Genomic DNA, 27,774 nt, shown 5'->3' on the forward strand with positions numbered 1-27,774 from the left:
TGTAACACTGTAGGTTCACATCCTGCTTTCTACGAATATTTTTGTATTCACCTTCACATTTTCTAAAAAATTTTGGAGCTTTAACTCCACAGAAATATGTTCTGTAGTATTTGATGTTTATGTTTATATAACAGGGCTCTTCATCCAGGAGTGAGTTTGTTCAATTTTGTGAATATGTCATAGAACACGGACTATGACTTGCAAGATTGCTGCTACATCACTGAGCGATTCTCATTCGGTTCAGCACAGTGTATACTACATCAGAACAATATGAATAGCATACTGACAAGAAAGCAAATGTCATTTCAACAGGTGCACTGAAAGAGGAGAGGTGCTTGTATAATGTTACAAGTAACAAGTAACAGTTCCTCTATCAGCAATTTGCTGTCCAGTCCATCATTGTATCTACAATCTTCCTTCCAATTTCCTATGGTCACCTTCAACAATCGCTAATAGAGGTATCATAGAGTTTTACATGTGTCCACTTTCATTAAAAAAAATAAAAATAAAAAAAACTGTGCGGTTTATGCACCATATACTACTGACAACTGCTGCTGGAGAGTGCTGCATTCATAAACAACACTTAAGTAGTATGTTCAATGTGATGTACCAACTAATTTCTGAGCATGCACCAAACTCACTGGAAACCATATTTGGTGCGTATCACATTGAAAACACATCCCTTGTGAGGATGGCATAAGGCTGAGTGATGGGTAGTGTATACTATTTCTCCTTCTATTTTCATATTTGTGTCGACAACAGACATCGTAAGGGAGTATATGTACTTTGGGGCTATTGTCAGTATGCCAAATTATTTGAACAGCTGTTTACAAGAGGCTCTAGAGTGGTCACACATATTCATGTTAGTTTAACTGTATCTCATAGGGGACCCACCCAACGGTCAAATACGACTCATGATTTCACAGTGTCACACAAACAACACACAGCAACACACTAATTCCTCCTTATTTTGATAGTGTCTTTGAACATTAGCAAGGTCCTTATGAACATACTGTTGGGAATCTTCACCAAAAATAACAGATTCATTCTTCTAGGCACTTTTACAAGCAATGTTAGCAGGAAAAAGAATTAAAATGTTAGCAGAGCTTCAAAACAAAATTTCAGCTACTGAAGAACACATCAAACGCGTCTGTCTCTTCCACAAATACCTGCACCAAAATTATTAGACAACAAAGTTATTAAGTAAAAAAAAAAAGACTAGGTCACAAAAAATAAAAAAAATAAAACTGAAACAAAAACCAAACTACACTAATAACATAGCATAACAGATGAATGAAAAGATAAAAAATAATTAAACTGAAACTACAGCATTTTAACACACATTTAACAATACATACAATGCTTTCTAATGTTTCTGTAATTAACAAGTTCTGCAACATAATCACTTCACCCTGTAACACAATTTCTGTTCCTTGAAAGTTTTTTCAGACAAAATGTCAGTTTCTGAAGTGATACAAATAACCTGGCATGGTTAAGAGAAGTCTCGGTTGTTTATACAATCTATAACAAAGCACAGTTTCCTAAACCAATGTCATAACTGTTGCTGTTAAATGGATTACTGACAGATAATACCTCTCAAACAAATAATGAAATTCCATTGTCTGGAAAATGATACTTTTGTTTTTTGTTCAGTCATGCAATTAGTGGTAACATAATTGAAACATGTACTACCTGTGATGTTTTGAAGAAACACTATTGGGATTTTCCTCTGGCAGCAAAGTTGAATGAAATGTGTTCCCTAAAAATGGAAAATAAAAAAAGGAAATGGTTCCTAATAGGACACAATTCAACACAGAATGCAAGGAGAAAAGTAACTATTTACAGTTAATTTAAGCAAGCAAACAAAAAGATGTAGCAAATCAATTAGAACTGAAGAAACATGCAGTACAATGCAATCAAAAGCAAGTCAAAACATCATCACAACAATTCAGATGACTTTTTCATCAAACCTACAATTCCCCCCTCCCCCCCCCCCCAATAAACACGTATGCACGCATGTGCGCCTGCCCACGCGCGCGCACACACACACACACACACACACACACACACACACACACACACTACTACTACTACTACTACTACTACTACTACTACTACATGTATGTTACTTTGTCGACATTAAAAGGTATAAGCACTCACTTTAAGAGCAGACTCTGAAAACAAAACACCATTGTTGCCAATAATACCAACAGTGTGACCATACAGCTTAGCAAAACCAGTGACTAGTGTGTCGCCATATTTCTGCTTGAATTCTTTGAATTTTGAGCCATCAACAATCCGTGCAATCACCTGCAACACAAAGAAAAACAAGCTAAACGTACATTTTTACACAGAGAAAACAAATTTTACCAGATCTTTCTACGTTGATACCTTTCATCCAGAAAGTTTCCTACAATAATAAGCACGCTGTCAAGATCAGGTGTGTGTTCAAATACTACAGCGGCTATTGACAAATTAAGAGATTTTCTTTTTAAGCTCCAAAATGAACGGAAATATTTGTGCAGACTACAACTTCATGACAGACCAGTATTTCTCATAAACTGCTCTTAAATATCTGAACATTGCTACGAAGGTCACTCCAAAAGAAATGCACACTATTTTTTTTTTTTAATCCAGCTTTTATTCAACATGTTTGAAAGTTTTACAGTGTGTAGATACATCCTTTGGGAACAATATTTTCATTTCTCCACATAATTTCCGTCCCTCTCAACTGCCTTACGCCATCTTGGAACCAGTGCCTGTATACCTGCACGGTAAAATTCTGGACCAACCTGTTGGAGCCACGGTTTGGCAGTGTGCACAAGGGAGTCATCATCTTCAAACCTTGTTCCAGAAAGAGAGTCTTTCATTTCCCAGAGAGATGATAATCACAAAGAGCCAGGTCAGGACTGTAGGCCTAAGGCAGGTGTTTCAGTGTTATCCATCTGAGTTTTGTGATCACTTCCATGGTTTTTTGACTAACATGAGGCTGTGCATTGTTGTGCAACAGCAAAACATCCTGCTTTTGCCGATGTGGTCGAACACGACTCAGTCGAGCTTGAAGTTTCTTCAGTGTCGTCACATATGCACCAGAATTTATGGTGGTTCCACTTGACATGATGTCCACAAGCAAGAGTCCTTCAGAATCGAAAAACACCGTAGCCATAACTTTTCCAGCAGAAGGTGTGGTTTTGAATTTTTTTTTTCTTGGGTGAATTTGCATGACGCCACTCCATTGATTGCCTCTTCGTCTCTGGTGAAAAATGATGGAGCCATGTTTCATCACATGTCACAATTCTTCCAAGAAATTCATCTCCACCATTCTCGTACTGTTCCAAAGTTCGCTGCATACCGTTTTTCTTGTTTCTTCGTGAGCCACTGTCAACATCTTGGGAACCCACCTGGCACAAACCTTTTTTAATGCCAACACTTTCAGCATTCTGCAAACACTTCCTTCCCCTATCCCAACGTAGCATGACAATTCGTTCACTGTGATGCGTCTGTCAGCAGTCACCAGTTCATTGACACTCTGCACATTGTCTGGCGTGTGTGCAGTACAAGGCCTGCCGCTGCGAGGACAATCCTCAATATTGCTGTGCCTGCTTTCATCAAGTAACCTCCTTGCCCACCGACTAACTGTACTGCGATCAACAGCAGCATCTCCATACACCTTTTTCAATCTCTTGTGGATGTTTCCCACTGTCTCGTTTTCACAGCACAGGAATTCTATGACAGCACATTGCTTCTGACAAACGTCAAGTGTAGCAGCCATCTTGAAGACATGCTGTGATGGCACCACTCACGGGAACAGGTTGAACTAAGTTCGAAAACAAGCAGGAAGAATGTATCTACACACTGTAAAACTTTCACACATGCAGAATGAAAACTGTATTTTTACAAAAATAGTGTGCATTTCTTTTGGAGTGACCCTCGTATATCTAGAAAATGTTGCTCCGTATTTCAAACTGTGATACTACAAAATTTTCTTTCCATGTCAACAAACAGCTGTAAAGTAATTCCTCAATTTTTTCTATACAAAAAGCTACTGATTACGGCCAGCTGGAACAACATAATCATTGTGCTAGTGCATTACAAATCACTAAAACTAATGTTCTAACTTAGAATATATGTTAGCTGGAGTGAAGTCAGATCCATGAGTACAAATAAATAAAGCTTCATATTATAACTTTATAATGGAAAAAAAAAACAGAAGAAGGCTGTCTAGAACAGGGGCAGTGCCAGTCACAGCATTTGTGTGTGTGTGATTTCATTTTTGCAATGTGCCACTGGAGTAAGCCCAAACAAATACTGCTCTTCATTATATACCAGGTCTCTCTCTTAAAGAGTCATCAGGCACATTATCTCTGGTGTTTCAGTAGATATTCGCAATTTTGTTTCTGCACTGTGTAGACAGAGTCAGAGGGGGAGGGAGGGGCAAATGGATGGAAAAAGGAAAGATGAGGAGATGGACAGACAGAGGGAGGAAGAGATAGGCAGAGAGATTGGGGAGGGGCAAAGGTACAGAGAAAGGGAAGAGGAAGAGATAAACAGGGAGAGGGGAGGGGATAAGATGGACAGAGAGAAGGGGGAGGAGGAAATGGATATAGTTAGGAGGAGGAGGAGGAGGAGGAGGTGGTGGTGGTGGTGGTGGTAGACTGAGAGTGAGCAAAGAAGATGTGCTAATAGAAGATTGGAATAAACACATACCTAGACAAAGCCAAGTATTCGGCAATCTACTTTGAATGCCAGAATTGAAATCATTTCATGTTATTTGTAGATTATTCGTGGCTTCATTGGGCCACGGAACATTTATGTGGTGTGAAGGTAATGGCGACAGACTGAACTGTAGTGTAATAACAGTTATAGGTTAGGTTTGAAGATGTTGGTTGTCAGCTGGTAAAAAGCATCAAATGTGATGGTACGGAAAACAAATCAGCTACAGTTACTAATATTGTGATAAAAAGTTCATTTACAGTTGCTGAACAGTGTAAGTAGGGACTGCAGCTATATATCAAGTATCATGAAATCATTTGTACACTTATGGTGAATACCTTGTGTATTTTCAGAGTTATGGCTGCTGCTTTTCCGAATAGGTTGTGCTTTCCATTGTATAATCATGTGATGTAATGGACTCTCACAGCGAGATTGAGTTATCACAACTGGCCAAAATTGATCCATACTTGCCGCTTGCACTGCTGACAGTGTTGTGAGCTGTGAGTGGCTGCCACAAGGAAAATGTTGGAAAAAAAGCCACACCCTCAAGGTGATCACATCACATCACCTGGCAGGATCCTGTGGTCAACCTGCTGGATACAAGCAGGCACTCCACTGGGAACAGCAGTTGTCGTAGGTGCTCCACATGATCCACATATTATGCCAGCTATCTTGTGATGACAATCACTGCCTCAGACCTAGACTACTCTTGGATTATGTGATTCTGTACCACCTGTTCACCATTTGTCTATCCAGTGAATACAGAATAAAGAGTGCCAGTATGTGTAAACCTCAACACATTTGATACATTTACTTCAATTCATCATTACGAAACACGCCACTGTACTGTCCATATGCTGAATTACACTGAGAACTTACAACCAGCAGTTGATACACTCCTCTAATATTCTAGTCACACCTCTAAGTCAGTGCTGCCAACAATGAACAGTGAAACATGCACGCGATGGCACTGCCCATGTAGTAGACCCTTATCTAAAGAAACTTACCACAAAACATAAGCAAACACCTGTTATTTAGAAATCAACCTATGAAGAACTAGAACATATTGTAGTAAACTACTTCTTCTTCTACTACTACTTCTTCTTCTTATCCTCTCTCTCTCTCTCTCTCTCTCTCTCTCTCTCTCTCTCTCTCTCTCTCTCTCTCTCTCTTTTGAGACCTCATGGGCTACCGGATTTGTAATCAACAACCAAATATGAGCTACACATCAGTTTTGCTGTATCATCAATAGCAAGAAATTGTTTTTCCATTTCTTTAAGAAGAGTGCACATGCGTGCACGAGTGTGTGTGAGAAAACAGTTTACAAACTTCAGATTAACTAGTTACACTGAATTCTGATGTTACAAGTTATTCAATATATTGTGTTTCAATTATTAAATAACATTTGTTCTCTTTTATTGCTCACCAATCTGTATTGAAATGAAGTGGTGGCTCAGAATAAATAATCATTTGAATCATTTGTGGTATCGTTTTGAGTGCCCAACTGTTCCTCCAAGCATCACTTAATTTCTTAAATTAGCTGCCTCCTTATTACCAATTAACTCAAATGTGCACAGAGGGCAAAAGAGTTTTGGTTATGGGACTGAATGCAGGTGGGACATTGTAATATAACAACAAATGGGAAACACACTGGTCTAGAAAGCTGGGCAGACATTTAAATAAATAAACTATTAAATAAGCAACTAACCTCTTTTACATCAAAACTCTTCTTGAGGTTGCATCCGACGATACCATATATATCATCAGGAGGAAACAAGGGTTCTTCTGTATCCTCGGGTGGATTTTGAGAGAATGGTGGTTCCAGACTGCTTACTACACTCCTTGCAATTTGCAATGCATGTCGATCATCCAATGCATAGTGGTCTGTCACACCTGATGTTCTGTTACAAAGAAAAGTAAAGAATTTAATAAATAATAGAAACAATGTTGAAAGGAAGAGGGGTAAGGTTAGAATTTAACACCTTGTGAACACAGATGTCATTAGAGAAAGATTTCTGCTGGATAAAGATGGGAGCAAGGGGGAGTGAGAATCAGCCACTGTTTTAGTCATATAAACAATCTGTCACTTGCCTGTAATAATTTGTGGAACCCATGGAAAACGTAAATTAGGAAGGCCAGATTTTGATACAAAATCATTGAAAAAACAAATTACAAAGGTCAGATTGTGATGTGAGCCATATGCAAATATGGGTTCAGTTTCTTAACCACTGTGCTTTCTAGGCACTTACAACATCAAAATCCAATGTGTGAGTGTAATGTAGCTTTGACCTCAAACAAGAAATGGAAAAATCAGGAACTCTGTGGAGGGAGACATGCAAAAAAAAACACCAGAACCTTAAGACAGCATATAAATATATATAGGAGCACAAGTGAAAAAAAAAAAAAAAACAGATATTAATTAGCTGATAAGAGAGAACATAAAATGTACAAAATGAAACACTTTATTGTAAACTGAAGTACAGTTCTCACTATGTTTCAATACAATTGTAATCCACTTTGAGACACATTCTACACTATGTACCTCGAAGACCTCTACCACCTATAATAATAAAGTTGTAAGAGCTTGTTTGCATCATAGCAGAACACAATCTCTTGTGGGCAAAGAAATCTTGCAGGAGCTAGGAGGAAAGCCTATAATGTGGTTTAACATGGTAGTTATTGTAGTATTTTTACCATTGCAGCTATTGTAGCCCCTAGTCAATAAGAAATACAGCTTTTTTCTGCCAAAATACAATGCACAGAAGCTTTCAAGTGGCTAGAATAAGACTGACATTGGTCTTTTCATTTATAGCTCTTATGTGTCATACCCCGTCATAAGGCGATTCAAAATGCCCCATCTCCTCAGAGTACTGCCTCAAACACAGTAATGCACTTCACACTGACTGCTAGTTAAAGTGGCATCCATTAGGTATATAATTTGCAGGAGTTCAGGCTGTCCAACACAATGTAATGCATCAATGATCAGCAAATTTGGAGAAATTTATCGATCTGTCATGGTGAAATGGTTGTCTTCATCTTCCTTCCACAGTGAATTTATCTGTGACTACAGACACATTGTGTTCATCATACACACTGCTATATCGTTCACTGTACTTCCACATCGATTTTCACACCATTGACACACTAATAATTTGTTCATTACATAGTTCAAAAATGTGGTGGTAAATGTCAGCCACTGACAACATTTAGTGCATTTAAAAACTGACAGAGCATTCACAAAAGGCGGATGCATCAATTTTCTTAATAATATCATAACTTAGTATCAACCTACCCTTATCGGATTTTAAAATTCTGCTGTCACAAAGGCCGTTCTAGATCTCAAGGACTTACAAACTCCCTAACAATTTGAATGAGGGACTATCAATAAATACTAACAAAGAGATAGAGGGGCTGGCCAGTACTTACCTCAGCTCAGTACAGCCGATAGATACACACAAAACAAAACCGAAAATTTATGTTCCTAGCTTTCGGAACAAATGTTCCTTCATCAGGGAGGAGAGAGGGGAAAGAAAGGGAAGAAGGGAAAGGAGATTCAGTTACTCACAACCCAGGTTATGAAGCAACAGGGAAAGGAAAATTTTTCCCTGTTGCTTCATAACCTGGGTTGTGAGTAACTGAATCTCCTTTCCCTTCTTCCCTTTCTTTCCCCTCTCTCCTCCCTGATGAAGGAACATTTGTTCCGAAAGCTAGGAACATAAATTTTCGGTTTGGTTTTGTTTTGTTTTGTGTGTATCTATCGGCTGTACTGAGCTGAGGTAAGTACTGGCCAGCCCCTCTATCTCTTTGTTAGTATTTGTTTCACATCTCTATATGAGATTTTCCACTATCAATAAATACTATTTCTAATTTCTCTTACAATTATATATCCACATTGCTGTAAGTTTCACATTAATATCATGTATTGCCTCAACTGATCTCACCAGTTCTTTTTCTTTATTTTATATTCAAATACTCTGATATCAAAACTTGCAAAGACATTGTTATGAATAGCTATTCTACATACCATTATGACTGAAAAAAAGACATTCAATTGTGTCTTTTACATTAATACAACATGTCTCACATTTAAGATGTCATGAAATAATGTTCCCACCGATACTGCTATTCAGCAGATGCCAGAAATTTTGTACCACTGCACCCACATGCTAAAGACCTGGGTCTGGAATAGCCATAATGAAGCTTTGAAAGTTTGACCAACTGCCGCATTAACAACAGCCAAAAACCTATCGCATTAACAACAGCCAAAAACCAATCATCAGTCTCCCTTCCAGAAGTTTCCTGATGACACAGAAATATGGCGCTTCAGCAAACTCAGTGCTGGGCAATAGTACTTACACCTCGAGGTCCAGCCTGTTGTCATCAGGACAGCTGGACCTCACAACAATGCACAGCCCATGCCACTCATTTCCATACTTCTGACACAGCTACATTTGCCATCTCTGGTGTGTGAAGCAGTGAACACCATCTAACTGCCTGAGCCTGGGACATTAGAACCAGTAGCCGCCTCCACGGTCCAGGTCGAAACATGAGTTCTGGACAACTCAGTAACTGCTGTTGCTGCATTCCAGCATGCAGTTCCGAGTTCATCATCTGGGTAGTCCTGCTAGGCACACCCTACCTAGCTACAGCTAGGCTACCACCTGGCTCATTTCCACCCACTGTCTACCATCTGCCTGTTGCAGATGCACTGATCTACATTAACATATGATTGTTAATGAAGAGTTCTGGCAATGGATTGGCTGCCTACATCATACGTATGCCCCCACCTCAAGAAGAGAACCGCTCGCCCACACCTACCCAGTCCAACAACCTGTTACAACTACAACATATTCCTATCAACAAAACTATAAATTACCTGCAGTGGAGGTCAGCTCCTCCAAGTGTCTCTGCATCCACCTGTTCACCTGTTGCTGCTTTGACAAGAGGTGGTCCTGCAAGAAACACAGTTCCTTGTCGTCGCACGATTATGCTTTCATCAGCCATAGCTGGGACATAAGCACCACCAGCTGTACAGCTACCAAGAACAACTGCAATCTGGAAAAAAGTATCAGTCCATTCTTATAAATGATATGACCAGATGCATGGCTATTTTTTTAAGAAATAATCATCTATTGAAGGTTTGTTTTTGAGCAGTATATACACCATTATTCATTCAGAAACTGATAAATATAACTTTCAAACATGATATGACAAATGTGTAATTAAAAGGTTCTTTAGCTTATAAATAAGGACAACAGTTACTGTTCTCATATATAAGATACACAGGTGGACAGGGGTGAGGTGTCATGTTGGGTGGGATATTTAGATGGAGGAAGAGGTAAGAAGCAGGAGGAAGGGCTGGGGATAGGTAGCTAGTGGCTTGGACGGAGACAGTGGGTGTGCAGAATAGGAACGTGGGAGGGAGGGCCAGCAAGTGCATGGACTAGGTATTCAACACACAGGCATTCGAGTCATTGAGTTTGTGTAGTGCAAGATGATGATGATGATGATGATGATGTGGAGATGTGGATTGGAAGGAGGCAACAAGCAGAGGAAGGGAAAACTGTTGGGTAGAAGGCGTAGGGACAGTGGGTTAGTGGAGATTAAGGTCACGAGTATTATGTGAGCGAAGAATGTGTTGCAAGGCTAACTCTCATCTATATAGTTCAAAAAAGCTGGTGCTAGAGGGAAGGCTCTAGATGGCATGAGTTGTGTAGCAACCATTGAGCTCAAGCATGTGGTGCTCAGTAGAGTACTGTGCCACTGGGTGGTCAACTTTGTTCTTGGTAAGTTTGATGGTGACCATTCATTTTGGTGTATGATGTAGGTTGGTGGCCATGCCCAAATTAAATGCCGTGCACAAATTGCAGAAGAGCTGATATATGACATGGCTGCTTTCAGAGGTAGCCCTGTCCCTAATGGGATAAAATAGGCTTGTAAAAGGCCAGGCATATGGTGTGTTTAGGGGTAGGATTGGTATCTTTTCTACATAATATGACCTTGTAGCAAAGGGTTGGGGGTAGAATTGGTATAGGGAAGGACCAGGATATTTTACAGGTTGGGTGGGGAACAGAGTACCACTTTAGGGGGGGGGAGGGGGGGTGGAAAGGATCATGGTTAGGATGTTCCTTGTTTCTGGACACAATGATAAATAATCAAAGCCCTAGCAAAGGACATGGTTCAGTTTCAGCAGTGGAGTGGTATTGTGTAATGAGGAGGGTACTCCTTTGCAGCTGATTCTGGGGGGGGGGGGGGGGGGGGGGTAGTAGGAGGATTAGGAGTGTGTGTGAGGATATGGGGACAGGAAATTGTCTGTGAACTACATTTGGGGTCATAGCACCTGTCTATGGAAGCCTTTGTGAGACCTTCAGCATACTGGGCAAGGGAAATCTCATCACTGAAGACACATAGTCCATGGGTGGCCAAGCTATTTGGGAACAACTTTTTGGTGTGGAAGGGGTGACATCTATCAAAATGCAGGTCCTGTTGTTGGTTAATGATCTTAATATGGAAAGAGATATGGATGGAGGCATTGGAGAGGTAGAGATAAACGTACAGGAAGGTGGCATGTTAGAATGAGGATGGCCAGGTGAAGCGGATGGGACAGAAGTTGTTGAGGTTATGAAGGAATGAGGATGGAGTGTTTTTGCCCTGGGTTGAGATCATCATGATCATCAATGAATCTGAACCAATCAAGGGATTTGAGAGGCTGTGAAGGTTTCCTCTAGATGGCCAATATATAGACTGGTATACGAGGGTGTCTTGCAGGTGCCAATGAGTATGGTGGTGCTGCGGTTACTTCCTACTCATCAACTCATACCCTCTTATTGAAACATGTAGGAGTGTAATACTAGCTGTGACGTAATGTGGAAGTTGCGTGCACAATCTTGATTTGATTTTTTTTTTTTTTTTTTTTTTTTTTTTTTTTTTTTTTTTTTTTGCGCACAACTTCAATGGTCATTAGCGCCCAGACTACGTTAGGAATGCACCGCGAGGCACAAGTTTAAAACAGCAACTAAAAGGGAAAACACGATAAAAGACAGACTGACAGGCATAGGATTAAAAAAACAGCAGAATCAAATGTCCTTCGAGAGGTTTGTCAAGTTGATAAAATGAAGAACGCGAGCAGCTGCTCGTGGGTCATCCGCTAAAATGGCATCTAGAGTACATGGCAGGCCAAGATCAAGACGCAGTGTGTTAAAATCCGGACAGGACGTTAAAATGTGGCGGACCGTCAGCAATTGCCAACATGGGCAGAACGGCACCGGCGCAGCCGTCAGCAGATGGCGATGGCTGAACTGGCAGTGTCCAATTCGTAACCGGGCCAAAACGACTCCTCGCACCGAGAAGGGCGTGAGGAGGACGTCCAAGCCACGGGAAGAGGTTTCAAGGCCCGAAGCTTGTTGTCCGTAAGTGCAGCCCAATCGGCATGCCACAGCGAAAAATCACAAATGACCCTGCTACAATCTGATGAAGGGACACAACAAGAAGCTGTCCGAGGCTGGAGGACCGCAGCCTTGGCCGCGGCATCTGCATCTTCATTCCCAGGGATACCGACATGGCCAGGAACCCACATAAAGGTAACCGGAGAACCGTCGTCCACCAGCTGCTGAAGAGAGCGTTGGATCCGGTGCACGAAAGGGTGAACCGGATACAGATCACTGAGGCTCTGGAGTGCGCTCAGGGAATCGGAGCAGATGACATAAGCAGAATGTCGGTGGCGGCAGATGTAAAGAACAGCCTGGTAGAGGGCAAAGAGCTCAGCTGTGAAGACCGAACAATGGCCATGGAGCCGGTATTTGAAACTTTGTGCCCCGACAATAAAAGAACACCCGATCCTGTCATTGGTCTTAGAGACATCTGTATAAATGAAGGTCATATTAATGAACTTCGAATGAAGTTCGACAAACCGGGAGTGGTATACCCAACCGGGGGTAACCTCCTTTGGGAGCGAGCTGAGGTAAAGGTGAACGCGAACCTGAGCCTGGAGCCAAGGTAGCCTGTGGCTCTCGCCCACTCGAAAGGTTGCAGGGAGTGAAAAATCAAGGTGTTGAAGGAGGCGACAAAAGCGAACTCCAGGGGGTAGCAGGGCAGAGACATACAACCTGTATTGACGGTCGAGAGAGTCGTCAAAAAAGGAACGATAAGACGGGTGGTCGGGCATTGACAGCAGCCGACAGGCATACCGACAAAGCAGTATATCGCACCAGTAGGTGAGTGGCAATTCAGCAGTTTCAGCATGAAGACTCTCGACGGGACTAGTATAAAACGCTCCGATCGCAAGATGTAAACCCCGATGTTGTATGGAGTTGAGGCGGCGTAAGACGGATGGCCATGCAGAGGAGTATACGAAGCTCCCATAATCCAGCTTGGAGCGGACGATCGACCGATATAGGTGAAGTAGGACGGTTCGATCCGCTCCCAACGACATACCACTGAGAACACGGAGGACATTTAGAGAACAGGTACAACGGGCAGCCAAATATGACACACGTGGAGACCAGCTAAGTTTCCTGTCAAATGTAAGACCCAAAAATTTTGTTGCCTCCACGAATGGGAGGCAACGGACGGTGGGAGAAACTCTTTGTAGCGCCAGAAGTAAATACAGACCGTCTTCTCGGCAGAAAAACTGAAGCCATTGGCGACACTCCAGGAGTAAAGACGGTCAAGAGAACGCTGAAGACAGCGCCCCAGGAAACATGTACGCTGCGCGCTGCAATAGATGGTAAAATCATCCACGAAAAGGGAGCCTGATACATAAGCTGGGAGGCAATCCATTATTGGATTGATCACTACGGCGAAGAGAGCGACGCTCAAAACTGAGCCCTGTGGCACCCCATTCTCCTGGCGAAAGGTGTCTGATAGGACAGAACCCACACATACCCTGAACTGTCGATCCATTAAAAAGGAACGAATAAAAAGAGGGAGGCAACTGCGAAAGCCCCATGTATGCATGGTGCGGAGAATGCCCGCCCTCCAACGGGTGTCGTAAGCCTTCTCCAAATCAAAGAACACAGCCGCGATCGGGCGCTTCCGCAAGAAGTTATTCATAATGAAGGTCGACAAGGTAACCAGATGGTCAACAGCAGAGCGGCGCGTACAAAATCCACATTGTACATTGGTAAGTAGGCATCGAGATTCGAGCAGCCAAACCAAATGAGAGTTAACCATTCGCTCCATCACCTTATAGACACAGCTGGTAAGCGAGATGGGTCAATAACTGGAAGGCAAATGCTTGTCCTTCCCCGGCATAGGAATCGGTACAACAATAGACTCACGCCAGCATGCGGGAACATGTCCCTCAATCCAGATGCGATTATAAGTACGAAGAAGGAAACCTTTATCCGCAGGAGAAAGGTTCTTCAGCATCTGAATATGAATAGAATCAGGCCCTGGAGCGGAGGACCGTGACCGGGCAAGTGCGTTTTCGAGTTCACGCATGGTGAATGGGGAATTATAACTTTCACGATTCGAGGAGCGGAAGTTAGGTGGCCTAGCATCCTCTGCCTGTTTTTGGGGGAGGAAGGCAGGGTGGTAATGAGCGGAGCTCGAAACCTCTGCGAAAAAGCAGCCGAAGGCATTGGAGACATCCTCAGGGGCCACAAGGACGTCATTCGCGACCGTCAAGCCAGAAACTGGTGAGTGGACCTTAGTGCCAGATAGCCGGTGCAGGCTACCCCAGACAACAGAAGAAGGAGTAAAACTGTTGAAGGTGCTTGTGAAAGCAGCCCAGCTGGCTTTCTTGCTTTCTTTAATAATACGACGACACTGTGCACGTAATCGTTTATAATGATACAATTCGCCACTGTAGGGTGGCGTTTAAAGGTGTGTAAAGCACGTCGACGAGCACATAAAGTGTCTCTACATGCTGCGGTCCACCAGGGGACCGGTACGCGACGTGGAGAAGAAGTAGGGTGAGGGATCGAATATTCAGCAGCAGTGAGAATGACGTCTGTGAGGTGTGCGACCTGACTATCGCAGCTTGTGAAGGTTTGATCCTGAAAGGTCGCCCTGGAAGAGAAGAGCCCCCAGTCTGCTTTGGAGATGTTCCAACTAGATGAGCACGGAGAGGGGGTATGCTGCAGGAGATGGATAACACACAGGAAGTGGTCGCTCGAATATGTATCAGAAAGTGCATACCACTCAAATCGGCATGCAAGTTGGGTAGTACATATAGAGAGGTCTAACTGGGAATAGGTGTGAGATGTGTCCGAAAGAAAAGTAGGGGTGCCAGTATTGAGGCAGACAAAATTGAGCTTGGTTGAAAAGGTCTGCTAACAGGGAGCCCCTCGGGCAGGATGCTGGAGAGCCCCAAAGCGGATGGTGGGCATTGAAGTCTCCAGTTAACAAAAATGGTGCAGGTAGCTGAGCAATAATTTGCATCATGTCTGCCCTGGTAACAGCAGATGACGATGGAGTGTAAACGGTACAAATGGAAAATGTAAAAGTGGGGAGAGTAATTCGGATGGCAACTGCCTGCAGGCCGGTGTGCAATGTGATGGGATCGTAGTAAATATCATCCCGGACCAGCAACATAACTCCTCCATGAGCCGGAATACCTACCACAGGGGGTAGGTCAAAACGCACAGAGGTGTAGTGTGCCAAGGCAATTTGATCGCATGGGCGTAGCTTCGTTTCCTGGAGGGCTACGACGAGCGGACGGTGCAAGCGGAGCAGCAACTTCAAGTCATCTCGGTTGGAGCAAATGCTGCGAATATTCCAGTGAATAAGTGCCATCGTAAGAAGAAAAGGAAGATGAAAGAAGGGGTCACCTCGAAGGCCGCTGAGGGCCTGGCTTCGAGCGAGCACTGCCGCCGCTATCAGTAGGCGGACAGTCATCATCCATTGGTTCTATAGGTTCATCGGCCACCTTGGTAAGATGGCCGGGAGGGGGAGCGTCCTCTGCCGGTGAACGGCCAGATGTTCGGCTACCAGCGGTGCGGCCAGGCGAAACGGATGACGGCCTGGGACGGCAACCGCTGGGTGGCGCAGGTGAAGAAATGCGCCGTGGCGGAGAAGGAGAACTGTGCTTCCTATGAGCCTTCTTGGAAGGTCGTTTGGTGGAAGTACTGGTCGATGGCTGGGAGTTCGAAGTACGTAGGAAGTCTGCACGGGACGGTTCCTTCTTGAAGGCCCGTGCATCTGACTTCTGGGTCTTCGTCTTGGCAGAAGCTGATGAAGGGCCTTGTGTCTGTGGGGTGACGGGAGGAAGAGGAGACGTCGACCACGCGATCTTAGCACTGGCCGAAAGGACGACCGTGGTGCTGAAGGTCAGATCGCATGTTTGGGTTGCCACCTCCTTGGTAGTCTGAGGAGAGGCGAGGACAGTACTGTATTTCCCCGCTGGGAGCAGCGTGGGCTTCCTACTAGCAAATAGCTTGCGAGCAGCCGAGGTGGACACTTTCTCTTTGACCCGAATTTCTTGGATACAGCGTTCTTCCTTATAGATGGGACAGTCGCAGGAGGACGCTGCATGGTCACCCTGACAGTTCACACAACGAGGAGACGGAGGTGGACAGTCACCCTCATGGGCATCCCTGCCACAAGTGACACATTTAGTCGCATTGGAACAAGACTGGAGAGTGTGATTAAAACGCTGACACTGGTAGCATCGCGTAGGTGTTGGGACATAGGGGCGAACAGAAATAACCTCGTAGCCCGCTTTGATGCGCGATGGCAGCTGAACACTATCAAAGGTCAAGAAAAGTGTCCGGGTCGGTACAAGGTCATTGTTGACCTTTTTCATGACCCTATGGACAGCCGTCATGCCCTGCTCAGCGAGGAAAGACTGAATCTCCTCGTCAGTCAATCCGTCGAGTGATCTAGTATATACCACACCACGAGACGAATTCAAAGTTCGGTGAGCCTCCACCCGGACAGGGAACGTGTACAGGAGTGTGGCTCGAAGCAGTTTTTGTGGCTGATAGGCGCTCTCAGTTTCTAGTAACAAGGTACCATTACACAACCTGGTACAAGACTTAACAGTTCCGGCTATGGCCCTTCTGGATAACGAAAGGGTTGACAGAGGAAAAATCCTTTCCGTCCTCAGATCGAGAAATGACGAGGAACTGTGGGGCAGGCGGTAGTACTTTTGTCACTGGTGGCTGGTCAAGTTTCCGTTTGTGGGCAGAAGTCGAGAGAGAAGAAGAAGAGAAATCCATTGCGGAGGAATCCCCCATGATTGCCAGCATCTCCGATAGCACGCTCCCTCCTTGTGGGGACCCTCTCAGAGGGCACTCCCGCCTGAGGTGAATGTTTACACCTCAGGTCACACCTCCCGAGAAACAGATGGAGGGACCAATCGGCATGGTCAGAAGGCATCAGCTCAGGCAATCACCCCTCCCTGGGCCTGGCCTTTACCAGGGGGTACGTGCGTGCCTTACTTGTCTACCCAGAGCGGGGAATTAGGCATTACCCCGTCACCGGCTACGCGTGCGAACGCGTGGGTCGGCCTTCAGGCGCGCACAGGGAGGAAGGAAAAAGAGGAAAAAGGAGAGAGAGAGGACAGGCTGTCTCAAACGCTGAGGCGGAGACCAGAGAAGGCAAGGAGAAGAAGGCAAGGAGGAAAAGGCAAGGAGGAGAAGGCAAGGAGGAGAAGGCAAGGAGGAGAAGGCAAGGAGGAGAAGGCAAGGAGAAGAAGGCAAGGGAAAGAGTAAGGAAGACAGTGAGATGGAGAAGAACAAAGAAAGGAACCAACCAAAGGAAGGAAGAAACGAGAAGAAGTGAAAAACCAAAATGACCACTAATATAGATCGTGGAACCGTCTGTCTCCGGACACAGGCGCTAACTACCCCCTTGAGGAGGAGGGACTCCTTTTAGTCACCTCTTACGACAGGCAGGAATACCTCGGACCTATTCTAACCCCTGGACCCGCAGGGGGGGATCTTGTTGTGTTGTGTAGCACTAACAGGGTGAAAACGACTGACTCTTGGGATCAAATGGCCTCTAATGAATCTTTGTTTTGTGAGATTGAGAGGATGCAAAACAAAAATTAAATAATGGAGTGTACACAGCTATAAATGAGCTCCGGAAGTGAAGCGACATCTGGAAAAAGTTACACACTGTAATCCACACTGCAAATGGAGAACACACAAAATTTGTATATGCACATCAATGTTACATCACTGCATCTAAAAAGCAAGCTACATGTGATTCAGTGACACTCGGGCCACAGATATCTTAGACATTTCAGTATGGTTCATAGCTCCGGTTTCAAAAAGGTAGCCCACTCATTCATATTTGTAGGAAGTGAATTGGGTTGTGAAGTTGACGTGGAGCCTATACTACCTCATCTCAGTATGGTTAAGAATTGGGTTATTTCCATTGCAGATACTATTAAAATGGTGCTGGTTCCACAAATTACTGCTACCATTGCTGATAGAAGAGCTTCTTTCCAAACTGACATGTGGGTGGAGGATACACTTAAAATAACCCACGTTACTATGGCCTGTTTTGCGATGAGCAAAAAACAGCAGTTAATGTTTTATACGTGATTGTTTGCCATTTTGAGTCCTTGCAAATTTCTGAGAAATTAATGGAGTCAGCATGGTTCATAACAGATCAAGGTTCGAACATACTGACAGCTCTGAAAGACTTCACTAGCCTTTCTTGCACTTGCCATTGTCTTAGCGTTTAACTTAAACATACCTTCAAGCCACAGTTTTTAGGATTGCAGCCAGAACTAACTCATGCAGGAGAGGCAATAAACTTGTGTAAAGTACTAGTGGCATATTGCAAGAGTATTGGCCTTTCAAAGAGACTCTCAAAAATCACTCAAACAAGAGGTCAAAGCCCGATGGAACACTTGTTAGAAGTGCTAGTTTCAGTACTTGATACTCTGACTGAGGTTAGGGAATTGCTCCCACAGAAAGAGCTGAGTAGGCTTCTCAATATAGATGAGCACACCCTAAATGGGTCTGTCATGTTCTTCAAGCCATTTAAAGACGGTTAGTAATGATACAGAACATGACAACAATTGAACTCTCCATTTGGGACTTCTCTGGCACTGTAAACTTCTGGATGAGCACTTGAGCCCTAATGAATAGGATAGTGACACCACGGCAATACTTGAGTTAAGGTGCAGCAATTACATGGACAGAAAGAGTGATATGATTAAACTATATCTGTACCACAAGGCTGCAACATTTTCATGACCTGTTGATACTGAGCACTGAAGGCAAAGAGAATATTTTGAAATAGGTTGCTGCTCTGTGTGTAAACATTTCAGATGAGTGAACAACTATATACGACTATTATTCTATGATCTTGTAACATGATTACAAGTGGACATTGCTATAAACTGCGACCTCCATTCTTTAGTGACTCGCAGTTCATACGAAAGTATATCAGGCCTGAAGAAACTGGCATATCCGTTGAACATCTAGAGGTATGTGAGAGGTCTGAACGATACACACAAAAACCATGAAGTATCATTGTATCTCTCAATCACCATTACCCAAAAAGATATCCTTCGATGATGGAAAGAACATGAAAAGGCACTACCTCCTCTGGCATGTGTAGCTAACAGCATATCGTGAAATCCAACCACAAGTGGATTTAGTGAGAGGAACTTCAGTGCTACAGGTTTGGTTGTTACAGAGTTTCACAGCTGTCTGAACCCAAATGTAGTGGATGACATTTTATCGGTTCATAGTAACAATGATTTGTTAAATACTTGTGAAGTAGATTAACTGATGCCAGTACTATTCCAATATTAAAGTAATAGCATGGCATAATGTTAGTCAAATTTCGTGATCCTTTCCAATGGTCTCCTAGAAACACCTAGTTGCCAGACCACCACCTCTCAGGAGATTCTTTAAGTTATGATAATCAAGGACACAGCATTGCTGCATTACTCACAAGCATTGTTAAAGGAAGCCAGGCTGGTTTTTAAACCACACAGCAAGGACTAGGCATTTTAAAACAATCTCTATGGTTTCACAAGGTACAATGCTATCTACAACATTAATTGGAATGAGACTACTAATACATACTAACAGGTCAAGTCCATCAGTTTATGTATTCTTTTTGTCATGGTAACTTGCATTTATATGCTAATAATGAGTTGTGTACCATTCATTTCATTAAATTTTGAAAGACTGCTGTAAATTTGTTTTAATATTCAGAGAAACCTCCCCTTATCATCATTTCCTGTTTTCTTGTACTGTTGTCTCAGGCTTGTCGAGAGAGAGAGAGAGAGAGAGAGAGAGAGAGAGAGAGAGACAATTGTGTGTGTGTACTTTCCCTGAATAAATAGCAGATATTAAAATAAATTTGCTGTAGTCTTCAAAAAAGTTGTACAACTTGTCTGGCGTAGCAGTAATAAATTATATATTCAAATCTTCCTGGTGAATCAGTCTATATATTAGTGACAACCATATCAAAATCCACATAACAGTGCCCGAGATTAGCCTCCACATAAAGACTGAAAATCGTGGCACAGGACTTTTTAAGTTATAATACGTATAGGTAGATGTCATATCCAACAGTTGCGTGTGTAGCAGCAATACCATGTGTCCTCAGTTATACTCATCCATTTGTGCACTCTCTCTCTCTTTCCACACCGATGTAATATATGTGTACCAGACAACAGATTCAAGTGACATGGTGTCAATTAAGTGGGAGCAGCGGACTGATGAGTCGAGTCTCCCAGCATACAGAGAAGGTGACTTTGGAAATGATATCATAGGACCAGCTGGTCATTTTAAAAGATAATTTATGGTGCTCATTTCTGATATATAACACATACTTCCCCCTCACCGGAGAAGCAGTAGTCTGTGAGGATATAATTGGTATTGTTTATAAGGAATGAGATGGTGCATTTGGAGACAGAAGGATGTCAAGAGTGATAAGGTAAAACAGCAGCACTGCCGTGGGCATGAGGGAGTGGGTTTCAACTGTGATGAGTATGGATACAGGTGTTAATGGGGTGGGGATGGTCAAGAGTAGTGAAGAAAGTGGTTTGTACCTCTGCTTCCTCCCCAGGATGTTGTAACTGTGCAATCCCAACTACCTACACCAAATACCCAAATTGAAATTCTCGCTCTCCAACACCTGGAGGAGCAGACACCATCCCCATTAATTTATCAAATTTGTTGACATCCTACACCTACCCTAGAGCACCACTGTCCATCACCACCTATACTACTCACAGTGAACCCTGTGTCAACCACTGATATCACCCAAACCCTGCCTCACCCAGCTTCTCAATTTGGGATGGTCAAGAGTAGTGAAGAAAGTGGTTTGTACCTCTGCTTCCTCCCCAGGATGTTGTAACTGTGCAATCCCAACTACCTACACCAAATACCCAAATTGAAATTCTCGCTCTCCAACACCTGGAGGAGCAGACACCATCCCCATTTCTCCCAAAACTCTCCCCAACACTGCATGAAATGCAGAACCCAAACAAACCAAAAACACTGTCCTCTTCCTTGCCATCAAACCTAAATCCTACAAAACTTGAGTCTTATCCAAAGGCCTCACCTTCAGCCCCACATCCAAGTTTAACAATGTTGGACTCAAAGACCTACTCTCCTTTTTCCTGATCCCTACAATGGAAACATTTCTTTGCTACGAATTCTTCCAACCAAAGCAATCTAATCCCAACATCCAACCATGACCCTGCCCCCTCCCACCTAACCACACTCTGGTCACCTTCCAGGAATTCTTTACCTCCAACCTGGCCACACCATCATTCCTCAGCTACCTTCCCAAGAAGACAAACCTCTCAACAGGAGAAAGAACAGCTATCTGCAACTTCAAGATTGACCCTGATTTAATCTTCCTCCCTAAAGACAAACACTTGATAGCTGTTGTGATGAATCACAGTGAATACCTGACAGAAAGCTTCTACCAACTGTCTGACTCCTCCACCTACAAGCTCTGCTTTAGTGACCACATACCAGAAATCCAACACAATCTCCAATCCCTTAGGTGCATCCCAGAATCTCTCCCCCTCATCATTATAATTACTCTATGGGTGGATGTATGGTCATCCACCTCCCACATGCTTCACAGAATCAATAAACCTGACATTCCTGGCTGTCCCATTGTATTTGGTTATTGTGCTCCCACTGAAAGAATTTCTGTTACAAAAAATTGTCCATATTCCAGCCTCCCATACCAAAGACAGAAACCAATTCCTACATAGACTCTTGACCTTCCCAACCCTACATGGACCCCTGCCCATCACTGTTGATGCCACTTCCCTGTACACCAACATAATTGATGCCCATTGTCTTGCTGCTATTGAGCACAACCTCTTCGAACATCCTTCCAACTCCAAAACCACCACCTCATTCTTTATACACCTTACCAATTACATCCTCACACACAATTTCTTCTTCTTTGAGGGAAACATGTATATACACAAATCCACAGCACAGAAATGAATGCCCACATGGCAGCCTTTTATACCAACCTGTTTATAGTCCGTCTAGAGAAAACCTTAGCCTCCTGAAACCCCAAATCACTTGCCTGATTCACTGATGATATCTTCCTCATCTGGACTCAAGGTCAAGACACCCTATCCTCATTCTTCCACAACTTTAACATCTTCTCTTCCTTCCAGTTCCCCTGGCCTTCCTCAACCATGTGCTACATACACGGATGTTCACCTCCACCTCTCTGATGGCTTCATCCATACCTCTGTTCATATTAAGTCAACGACCAACAGAACCTGCATTTTAACAGCTGTCACCCCTTCAACATCAAAAAGGCACTCCCTTATAGTCTGGAGACCTGTGCATGGTGTATCTGCAGTACGGAGAATTCCCTTGGCCAGTCTAACTAAAGCCTTCACAGACAGACAGACACAGACACGCACTAAACCCCACACATAGTCAGTAAACAGATTTCCCACAACATATCCTCACACACCCCTAATCCTCTCAACAACTCCAAGAATTAGATGCAAGGAGTGTTCACCCCCCCTCCCCCCCCCCCCCTCCCACCCACCCACCCCACCAACACACACACACACACACACACACACACACACACACACACACACACATAAAGAAACAGCCAATACCATCCTGGACTGGAGAAACTCAACGAGGCAAAGTTCTGCATTTTAATTACTGCCTAGAGTATATTTCCACCATCTTTAGCATGGACAGGAACTGTGAAGCAATAGTTGCTATGTTCAGATGCGAGCTGAGTTAGTGACCATTCATTCATAGTTCCAGGCAGAGCTAGTTTTGGTCACACAGCTTCAGGCTGTTGCCAATAGGCATCACTGTGGGGGTACCTGACATGGGGATCCAACAGACATGTACTCCATGATCCTCGGTCAGTCCACTGCTGTATACTGACAGCACTGAGTTTGACCCTTCACCTGTGGTCGAGTGGGAGGTCATTACAAGGTGTGGCACGTAGTGAGGTCATTCCAAAGTGTGGCAGGCAGCAAAAGTTTCCAGTAGGCTGATGAGAGGGCATCCCCGGATCATCTGATGAACAGGTTTCAGACGCTGGCTGTGTCTGATAAACATCCTGACCCAGATGTAGACACTTGCCCCAGTTCAGGGGAAGCCTCTCAGCCTGCAAGATCGGGGCAATCATAGAGGATGGAATTACTGGTAGTAAGAGCTCAAACACTAGGCGCGTAATGGGGGCCCCTTAGGGATATGGCTGCAAAGGTGAGAAAGGAATCCATTGTGCACCCTGTGTGCATACTGGGAGGAGTCATTCCAAATGTGGAACAGGTGCTTCACGATTCCATGAAGAGCACAGGGTGCATCCAACTACAGGTGGTGGCTCACGTTAGGTCTAACAATACGTGTCGCACTGGATTGGAAGATATTCTCTCTGGTTTCAGGTGGCTAGGTGAAGTGGTAAAGACTACCAGTCTTGTTTGCAAGATGAGATCAATTATCACCATCTGCAGCATCCTTGAAAGCACTGACCTCTGGTACTCAGATGAGTGGAGGGTATGAATCAAAGGCTCAATCAGTTCTGTGACTATATAGGCTGCAGATTTCTTGACTTGCACAATAGGGTGATCGATTTTTCAGGTCCCACTTGACAGGTCAGGGTTCCACTGCAAACAGGTAGTGGCTACATGGGTCGCAGGGGCTGTGTTCATAGTGTGCTGCACTAACTCAACAGCTCAAATCTGACAATTCTGAAAAAATCCATAGGTTGAGATAAACAAACCAAAACTCTTTTCATTTGACTGTATTATGAGAAGCTAATTTTAATTCAGATACATACAATTTAACTAAATATTTATGAATAAATTTACTGCTGTGTGTCCTATACTAGCTATTGCAGGTTTTGTGAAGTACGACAGCAGTGTTTGTCTACCAACATACACTTGGATCCAAGATATAGCAAAGCTATCGAACCTCAGTTCAGACTTTCAGATTTGAAGTAATGTTTTCATACTGTACTATTAGCCCAAGCTATCAAAAATGTTTAAAAAATATGCAAGTTAAAGCTGAAGTCTAAGAAAAACAACTGCCATGTTGAGTAAAAAGCACCACTGCAGCTGTATGGTTATTCTACTTAAAAAGCATGACTGGTTTTGTAACATTAATTACATTACCAGATGGAGTCCTGAGTAGAAAGAAACCATGAAAAAATACCAGGAAGTGACAACCTTATATAAAAAGAGCATCAGATCATTGCTAAAAGTGCCTGAATGCAAGTACTATAAAATGTGGCAAATACCAATGCTTACAGTTACAACATGATACTGGAGTACAGCTGATACTAAACTTCTCCTCAATTCCTACCATTTCACTCCATTCAAGAAATCATGTCAGACCACACATTAGACTGATGCAGAAGGAGAGGGGGGGGGGGGGGCAAAATATGGTGTGATCGGGGTGGGGAAAAAACATGCCATGTACTACTGGACCAGACGTACAGGATAGCGCTGCAGTTGGTCACAGATTAATGTGGAAACATATGACGGGCCACCAGAGAAGTGGAGCATGTGCAGAAGAGTTAAAGTGGACTCTGAATAAGAAGAATAGTAGGAATCAGGTTCATGCAAGATTACAAAGTCAAATATTTGCAATAAAAAATACAACCTGGGTACTCTTAAATGGCGTAATGTAGGAAACCATTAAAAATGTTAAACCTCTTTGAAAAATGAAAAAGAGAGATACCCTTAAAGTATCAAACTGTAGAAAGACTCAAAGATGGAGGGACACGAAGGAGGAGGCAATGCACAAACAGGTAAACAGCACAGGTTACCCACGGAGAAAGTCAAAATTAGCTAAGATCTATTAATGTTTCAATTCAACTTGGATGTTGATAGTGCCGTGGGAGGCTTCTGATTAATATCAAACATAATTGCTTTAAGGCACGGTAAATCTCTAGCTCTTCTAGAACATTATCCTTAAATTCTGTATGCAACACTGAAAGGTTGGATGAAATACTGGTAACTGAGTGACCGATCTCGAAAAAAATGGATACCCAAAGCAGAGTTACAGCTCGAGCCAGATGAATGTTCCCTCAACCAGACCTCAAATGTTCTACCCGCCTGGCCAATATATTTGTATTGGAAGTCATTGCATATAATTCTATAAACCCCTGGAAACTTAAAAGGATTACCTTTCATTTTTTCACTATGTCTGAACCTCTGTCCATTATTCCTGGGAATGAAATATCCCACAGCAATCAAAATGGTTCAAATGGCTCTGAGCACTATGGGACTTAACTTCTAAGGTCATCAGTCCCCTAGAACTTAGAACTACTTAAACCTAACTAACCTAAGGACATCACACACATCCATGCCCGAGACAGGATTTGAACCTGCGACCGTAGCGGCCGCGCGGTTCGAGACTGTAGCACCTTTAACCGCTTGGCCACGATGGCCGGCTGCCACAGCAATCATGTGAAACAAAAGTTGTTTGGATCTCTATGATATGAAACCATTTTTATTTAATGGCACTAATGTAATTACACCCTCTTGCCAGTCTAAGGGTAGAGATGAGGAACCTTTAGGTTTCTTAAGACTGCTTATATTAATATTCCGTACAAACTCACAGTGGTATCCATTAGAAAATTCTACAAACTGGATCACCCTGTAATTCCCAGTTGAATGCTTCCACCAATAGTGTTACACAACCACAAGAGCACAACCAAAAACCACCCAGTCTGTAATGGAGAGGATGACTGGACAAACTGTGTGTCACTAAGTCCACCATGGCAGGCTTCCGATTAATATCAAACATAAAAGAATCATCCTGCAATGTGATTGAAAGGTCCAAAAATGGTAAAGTGTTATTAGTACTATGTTCACTATTGAACTGCACATTCATTGAGGCCATCACTGTAGCAGTATCGAGGCATTTTCCATAATGCACATTACCAAGTGGATGGAGGGGATACTTTGTGTCCATCCAAAAAAAAATTTAAAAAATCATTAATTGTTATTGAGTTTTATTAGTAACATACTATTTAAAGAGGTACTGATGTGTAACAGGCTCTTAGCAAAATCAATGCACTTTCAGTAACATGTACAACCAACTTTATGACTACCACAAAAAATATAAAAACTGCAAATTTCATTCATTGTTGTTGACTTTTACTCTCAACACACTTTTTAAAGACATACTAATATATAAGTAAGGCTCTGAACCTGTAAATACTGAAAACGACATTCACTGGGGAAACCGTCATCCACTATTGGGACTTAAATTTTTGGGTTAAGTTTAACTGAAAAATTTGAAACATAAATGGAGTCTGCTAGAAGAAGTCATTAAAAACAATAAATATTTTTCAAAATTTTACAATATAATGTAATATGATATATTACAGGATTTTCTTAAGGTGGGCATAAAGTAACCCACCCTTCACCCCCTCCCCCCTCGCCCTGTATTGCAAGGGTTAAGGTGGTGCAGCAGAAAATAGTTACATTCAAATATGGGTCTGTTATACAAAAGGAAAATATCATCAAATTACCACGACTATAGCACCACTTAAACTGAAAAACTAGTCAACTCAGTAACTGCACAGTATTCCAAAATAGTAATAAATATACTGGTCAATGTGCACGACAAGGGCAAGCCCATTGCAAGACTGTGTCCCTGAACACAGAAATCATCCCTAAACTTAAATTAATTAAAACCACGTACTAACTCACAGAGCCATAAAACATTGTCAGTTTCATATACCTCCCTCCCATTGTACTGTCTGAGGCTGTCCCTAACAATAATAATGACATGATCACAGGGTATGCTCAAGTAATATTCTTAACATGAAATGAGACCATCACCATAACAGGTGGGGAAGACAAACCCATCAGCCTTCTAATGAGTTCCACTCCACTAAAAATACTAATGAAAAACAACGTTTAAAATGTTTGTTTAAATATTCTGCCATGAGTTTCTCAATTAGGTACCATGGTTGACCATTGGAAACTAAAGTGGTTCTTACATACTGATTATGGAACATTTTCAAAGATTTCAACGTATACTTAGCATGAATAAGGTATTTAGAAGTTTGAGATTAAACTTGCTTTTTTTCTATACCACTGTTTTTACTCAACATGAAGTATTTTAGCTATGGATATCCACTGAGTTAACTTTTGTGTTGAAAAATAACCGTATTCTGTAACAGCATTAGAAGAAGAAAAAGATAATTCTTAAATCAGCATGTAAAAACAGAATATATATGAGGACACACACTGCACAAATGTACATTTTTGTTAAAAAAAACTGATCACATATATTTTTACCTGAGCTATCCCAGCAGACGACATGTTGGCCTGGTTGTAGAAAATTCGACCAAAATGGTCTCTGTCTGGAAAAACCTCTGCCTGATGAGGAAGATTTGCACCTCCAGAATCCACTAAGTATATACAAGGAAGTCTATTTTCCCAGGCTATTTGTTGTGCTCGTAAGTGTTTCTTTACTGTAACAGGGTAATATGTGCCTCCTTTCACTGTTGCATCATTTGCAACAATTACACATTCTCGCCTAGAAGTAATGTAAAATATGAATATCAATGGGAGAAGACAGATGGCATACATCGCATTAGATATAAAAAAGCATTAGTGCTAATTGGTAATGTACAAAATCATGATAAACAGCTAATATTCATTATTAA

The 27,774-nt window shown here is 42.7% G+C and overlaps 1 protein-coding gene across 1 annotated transcript in view; it reads right to left on the reverse strand.

Annotated features, from left to right (window-relative positions):
* Positions 1-27,774, reverse strand: part of LOC126184488 (methylcrotonoyl-CoA carboxylase beta chain, mitochondrial) — a 100,264-nt gene that overhangs the window by 51,026 nt on the left and 21,464 nt on the right. Inside the window, exons 3-7 of the mRNA XM_049926881.1 lie at positions 27,404-27,644; positions 9,590-9,768; positions 6,422-6,614; positions 2,161-2,310; positions 1,693-1,759 (exon numbers count right to left, since the gene is read on the reverse strand). Coding sequence (XP_049782838.1) covers positions 1,693-1,759; positions 2,161-2,310; positions 6,422-6,614; positions 9,590-9,768; positions 27,404-27,644 — 830 coding nt within the window. The remainder of the gene's footprint in view (positions 1-1,692; positions 1,760-2,160; positions 2,311-6,421; positions 6,615-9,589; positions 9,769-27,403; positions 27,645-27,774) is intronic.

The sequence above is a fragment of the Schistocerca cancellata genome, chromosome 4, assembly GCF_023864275.1.
Source record: "Schistocerca cancellata isolate TAMUIC-IGC-003103 chromosome 4, iqSchCanc2.1, whole genome shotgun sequence".
NCBI classification, from domain to species: Eukaryota; Metazoa; Arthropoda; class Insecta; order Orthoptera; family Acrididae; genus Schistocerca; species Schistocerca cancellata.